General features: G+C 36.5%; 1 protein-coding gene across 8 annotated transcripts in view; it reads right to left on the bottom strand.

Moving 5' to 3' along the window:
• The window catches only part of ENOX1 (ecto-NOX disulfide-thiol exchanger 1), a 365,499-nt gene that overhangs the window by 42,501 nt on the left and 316,729 nt on the right, over positions 1 to 6,269 (bottom strand). For all 8 annotated transcript variants that reach the window (XM_017815136.1, XM_017815141.1, XM_017815140.1 and 5 more), the window contains one exon: positions 266 to 450. In XM_017815136.1, the coding sequence (XP_017670625.1) occupies positions 266 to 450 (185 nt within the window). The remainder of the gene's footprint in view (positions 1 to 265; positions 451 to 6,269) is intronic.

Here is a 6,269-nt window from a genome sequence, read left to right on the forward strand (position 1 = left end):
GTGCAAAACTAGGGCCAATTGGATTAAGTGAGGAGCGCAATAGAGTAATTTTCTCCTAACTAGCAAATGCATAAGAAAGTTTCTTGAATGATCAATGGGTTTACAGTTTGTGAATTCCCAAAATGACTATCCCTAAATATATCCCCAAATCCTCCTCCCCTTTCCCCCATCTAATGTCGCTAAAATTTTAGTCTTGAGTACAGCACAGCCCCATGGTACCACTTTCCTAAATGAAAAGACCTGTTCTTCTCTTCTTTAGCAATACCTGCTGCATGCCTTGCATTGTCTGCTGTAGGAACTGCAGCTGCTGGTCCTTTGTAAGGCTTTCTTCTGTTCGAAAGAGCTGTCCCTTCTCCTGTTTCAGGAGCTCCACTTCATTCCTATAAGCATCCAGCTGCCATCGAAGACTATCGTTCTCTTCCTTTAGTGCATACGCTTGGGCAGCTAGAGCTAAGAGAAAATGAAAATGCGAAGAAATCAGTAAAACGGACTGTTTCCTTACAAATAATATAGAGGACATTGTCTGGGGAGATGACAATACAGTTGAAAGCCAGTGAGACATTTCAGAGCTGAGACAAGACCCAGCAGAGCTGAAAATGATTAGATTCTGGCAAAGACTGTTTCTGGGAAGTTATTTTTTGAGATGGAAGAAGCCATAAAGTGACCCTGGATAATTCAGATGCTACTTGCAATCTGCCTGCTAAATTTAGGCTTATATTTTAGGAAGGAACTGGCATGTGGTTCAAGGGCAAGGCACCAACCAACTTCACAACATTTTCCCAGTGATGTTATAGGAATTGATACAGCCATTTAGTATTTATACTAGCATAGTGGCCAGATGTTCCATCAGGCCTGTGCTAAGGAATTTTCCAAATGTAAAATTGGTGGATTTAGACCCATGAGAGAGGAAACACAGATATTTCTCTCCAGCCTTGTGATGAACTACTTCGTAGCAACAGTTATGAGGGACCCTTTAGACAGGAAAATGATGTAATAGAGTAAAATTATATAAAATGCAAATGCTGAAAAAACGTGTTGGCACTACAAGAACATTACTACATTAAAGGCATTGAAAGACACTTAAGTCATTTCCTTAGGAAGCTCCATTTGGCCCCTTTTCAATTTAGAATGGCATTTTTATTATCATAACTGATAGCAGGTGTTTGTGAAGAAATCGATTAGTATGCAGGGATGGAAATTACATTTGCCAAATGACTTGCACAGTCTGCAATATAAGCTAAAATTTGTGTAGCAAAAGGCAGAAGGCTATAAAGCATGTAGTAGGAACATTATTTAAATAAATTATCTGAACATAAATACATATAGGGAAGGGTGGCATTCATTAATTAGGGATGTGGTTATCATCCCACAGAAGAACCCACTCCTGGTAGTAGTTATACTTGGCAGTAGCAGTGGTCATTTGGCATAGCAAACTGCCATACTGTACTATTTTCCTTCTTGGAACCTGGTAACACAACAACATTACAGAGCAGCTGTAATTAAAAAACAACAATCTACTATAGCCAATTCTATCAACATTCAGTAGGTGAAGCACAAAACTGATTTACATTCCTGATTAAATGATTTCAGACTTGGTATCACAGAATTCTGTCTTGCCCACCTTCAACAGCAATATGATTAAACTCCAAATTATAGGAAATTGTATATTAATTCCATTTAATGTTAGGCACCTCTTGACTAGACCTGCTACAGATAAGAGTCCCCCGGTCCCCCTGATAACATGATTCAGCACATTTATGAAATTATATCAGCATTTAAATAGAATGTCACAATATTTCAATAGCAATAAAAATGTTTTATCTTTGGTAGGACAAATCTACCTTGATCTCAGATCATTTTTACTAGTTTTAAAATAGTACAAGTGCATTATTCAAAATAAAGTACAGTTAGCTACTAGTCAAATATAGACATGGATTGGTTACTGCGCTTAATTTGGATATTTTACAGAATCTCTCTGGAAGATTTAGCAACAGTAACAGTATTTCTACATCAAATTAAATTGTTCTAAAAAGCATGCAATCATCCTTCCATGACAAAATTTACCCTTAAGAAATTGCAATGATGAGTCCAATGGGCAAATAAGAGAATGACATTTTTTTTTTGTTTTTTTATCTTTATAAGAGCAAATAAGCTATAATAAAAGAAAGGAGGAAAAAAAAAAAACCCAAAACAAAACAAGAAAAAGGAGGCCAAGCAAATAGAAACCTCAGTCTAACAAAAAGTCAAGTAAAAATTAAATAGTTTGTGTTGGAATGGACCTCTAACAATGATCTAGTACAATTCACCTGCTATGGACACCTTTCACCAGATCAAGTTGTTTGAAGTCCCATTCAACCTGTCCTTGAACACTTTCAGGGATGGGTCATCCCTAACTTCTCTGTGCAACCTTTGCAAGTGTCTCACCCTCATCCTAAAATATCCTAAAATATTTCTTCCTTATGTCCAAACTAAACCTGTCCTCTTTCAGTTTATAAGTGTTTCCCCTTGTTCTGTCACTACAGGACAAAGTCTCTCTGTCATTTGTATTCTCTTCTACCAATTTGAGTATCACAAAATTTAGAACTTTTTTTTTTTATGTAATACTAAATTATATCTAGAAACTGCCTACCTTTCTGCTCTCAGAACAGGAATAGAGACTGTCATGCATGTACTCAAATTTTTACAGTAGCTCAGGAGCAGTAACTCACCATAATCTATTCCAGTTCTTAAAAAACTTACAAGAGCAGCTGTACAGGTGAAAGGCATAAGGCTTCTGTATTTCCCCAGTGAAATGCAGGCTGTGACCCAGATTCAGCTGAGGTTCAGACTGCCCTACCTGTAAAGGCTGCTTGACTATTTTCTGGGTCACAATATAGTCCAACTGGAAAACTCCTCCTCCTTTTCATTCTTCTAGGTGAGTTCAGGCTATTAAGTGCAGCTACAGAAAAAAAGAGATGCCTGGTACAGGGGCAGCAAAATAGAGGAAATGAAAAGGGCCACAATGTCTCACAAAAGCAAGTAAGCTGCAAGTAATGAACATATTAGAGTTTAAAAAATAACTCCTCCAAATGGAACAAGTCACAATACACAGAAGCAATGAAGGTAGCCATCCATTTTCCCTGTAGGAATGCAATACAGCTTTTATACTGCTAAAACCCCCTAGAGACGCACCTCTGAAGGCCATTATTAAAAATGCTACTTAAAAATGATATTTAGTATATCATAATAAAACCTATATGACAACAATTACATTGCAGTGCTATCAAGAAGTTCCATCCAAGAATTGTGCCCTACTATTTTTTGCAGAGACCAGAAGACAAAGGCTGTGCTACAATCTATTTTAATACAAAATGGAAACATCCCAAACAACCTAAAGTGGGAGAATAAGAATACAGGAGAGCTAAGTTTGTAATATTAGGCAGGATTCTCTGAGTTGTACAGTGCCTTATCAACATTATTACACACTTAGGTGATCCTCCTAACCATTCATAGTAAGCATCTAACAACAGAGCCCCAGGTAGAAACACATCTTTAAATAAGGAAGATGCAACACATATAACAACAGTGTAACAGAATATTAAATAGTCACAAGATTTAAATGAATTGATTATATATATAAGAGTCCACAAACGGTATGACATTAAACACATGTAATTTAAAGGTACAAATAGTTGGTTTCTAACATTTGTGGACAGAAAGGTTAGCAGAAAAGGAGAATAAGTCAAAGAAAGACATCTGATGCAGGCTGTCCAGCTTATTCAACACTGTGTAACTGTTTCAAACAAAATCAGAAACATTCTTTGTTTTGACCTAACATAACTATAAGTTTAAGATATTTACATTTGAGTGCAATAAGATTAAAATAACTCTGAATTCAGATCAATGTCTCTTTTGATTCCAAGCAAATATCTATTATATAAAAACCTACTATAATTTATTTTAATTATATTGCATTTATATTTATTATGTAGTATATAAAGAAAGGCACTTCATTTAATATTAAAATAAAAATAGAGGAGAATTTGGAGGGGAGGGAATCTGCATTTTAAAAAGTAAACTTTTTCAAATTCTGCATAAATTTTTTCTAAGAGCACATTGACAAAGCTGATGAATGCAGTTTTAATTGAAAAAGAGAACAAGTTTGCTCATCTCAAGCCATTTTAAGTTTAGTAGTTCAGATATTCATCTATAAAATCCCTCTGTGAGGCCGGCTAAAAAGCGTCTTAGGACAAAAAGACAATGAATGCTGAAAACATTTACAGAAGAACTATATACAAGGAAGCTATATCAAAAGAAAACTCTGACAACAATCTCAAATAACTGCCTGTGCTGCAAGTAGAAGAAAATATTCCTATCTAAACAAACACAGCTGGAAATCAGCTCAATATTTGCTTTACAGCATTTTCACCGAGGGATGCAAAATGATACCTGCCAGCCTCAGAGAAGCAGCTGAAGGAAGATGAGACATATATAAGTGGGGAAAACCTTCCCATTGATATTTCAAAGACTTCCAAGAAGTTAGTGTGAATTCTTTGTGCTGGGTAGAAGTGTTATACACAATTTGGCAACAGCCTCAGTTGCAAGACAGACTCCCTTCAGTGGTCCTAGGCTAGATCCAAATCAAAACGACACCAGTTTTAAAACAAGAAGTGGCTGGGTGATGAGAAATCCACTGAAGTCTAAGGGCACGCCCATTGAAGGATGTCTCAGAAGAAACAAGCAATTAACTTTATTTTTCCAGGGCATCTGTCTTGGATATTTAGGAGAGTGCTTTGTTTTTGACTAGTACTGATCTGTACCTTTTACTTTTAGCTGGTACTTAGTGACTACATTTAAACTAATACGTAATAACATCCACTGGAGCCAGAGTAAGTTTTCACAGGTGATAAAAGGTAATTATATTCTTTTATGACCCACATCATGTCATAGCATCCAGGAAATAAAGTTAAAACCCCACATCTCTGAATGTATGTATTTATTGAGGATATTAGGGAGAATTCAGAGTTTTCTACCAGTTCTAGTAATGCACACCTGCACTGTGTATTTATCATTAGATGATGCCCTAATAACATTACAGTTAACATAAATGACAGTCTACTAATTCATATACTGGGGACATGCTGAGTTTAAAAGCATAGGCAGTAGGTTATATCAAGAGTCTGAAGAAATCTGAAAGTAGTATCTGAAAAACAAATGAGCAAACACTAAAAACAGTAACAGAAAACCTGCCTGTAAATTCAGAGCACAGGCTTTCTGTAGGTCCTCCTAGCAGAAATTTTTCTATAGATTTTATTTCCTGTAGATTGTCCTATATTTGTATAGAAATAGATCATAAAAATGAGAACTTCTCTAATGTTTGTCTGCCTTCAGACTTCTGGTCTAATTTCTTCAGCAGAATTTTTCAGAGTTTTTGAACTTTAGCTGGTGTATTGATATAGTGAGGTGGATGAAATCAAAGAAAGAGCACACTCCCAAACCTTCTTGACATGTGAGTTCTACTAAAGCCCTGATTTCCTGACTTGTAAATAATGCTCCTTTTGATAACATCAACAAGAAAAGCATCGAAACCTGTCAAAATAATGGATATTATGGTAATTTTTTCATCACTCCCATTGCAGAGCATTTTCAATATCAAAAAAAGCCATCTTGCAAGACCCAACTACTTCTTCAAAGAGTTTTCAGTTTGAGGGACTGAACAAATGTGAGTGGAGAGAAATAAGGACACAAAGTTCACAACTATAAATACAAACAATAAAACTTATCCCTGGCCTCTAGCTAGCCTGCTTGTTTTTCAAATAGGTGAACTGTGAAGCAGTACAACCAGGGGAAAATCAGCAATGAAAATTGTTTCTGGAGGACCTGGAAGGGCATGAATTGTGTTTTAATGCTGTAGAAAACAGGGTAAGTTATGCAATAATGGCATTTGTCATTGGTAAGGAAGGTGATCTTTGCAGAAATATAGTGTGGATGGTCTTAGGAGATACAGCAAGTGGCATCACTGCCCATGGCAGGGGGTTTGGAACTAAATGATCTTTAAGGTCCCTTCTATCACAAACCATTCTATAATTCCATGATTATAACTAGATGGCACCACTGGACCCTCATTCATTTTTACTCTATAAGGCTCTACATAGTGCTCCAGCCCACAGGAAGTTTAATTTTGTGTTATAGTCAGAGGATCCCATTATGATCACGCAGTGGCAGGGTGTGTGTGAGGGGATGCCACACACCTCTTGATGTGTGTGGGAAGGTTGTAGGTTTGTGAGGTG

This window comes from Lepidothrix coronata, unplaced genomic scaffold (genome assembly GCF_001604755.1).
Source record: "Lepidothrix coronata isolate B3197 unplaced genomic scaffold, Lepidothrix_coronata-1.0 Scaffold48, whole genome shotgun sequence".
Lineage (NCBI taxonomy): Eukaryota > Metazoa > Chordata > Aves > Passeriformes > Pipridae > Lepidothrix > Lepidothrix coronata.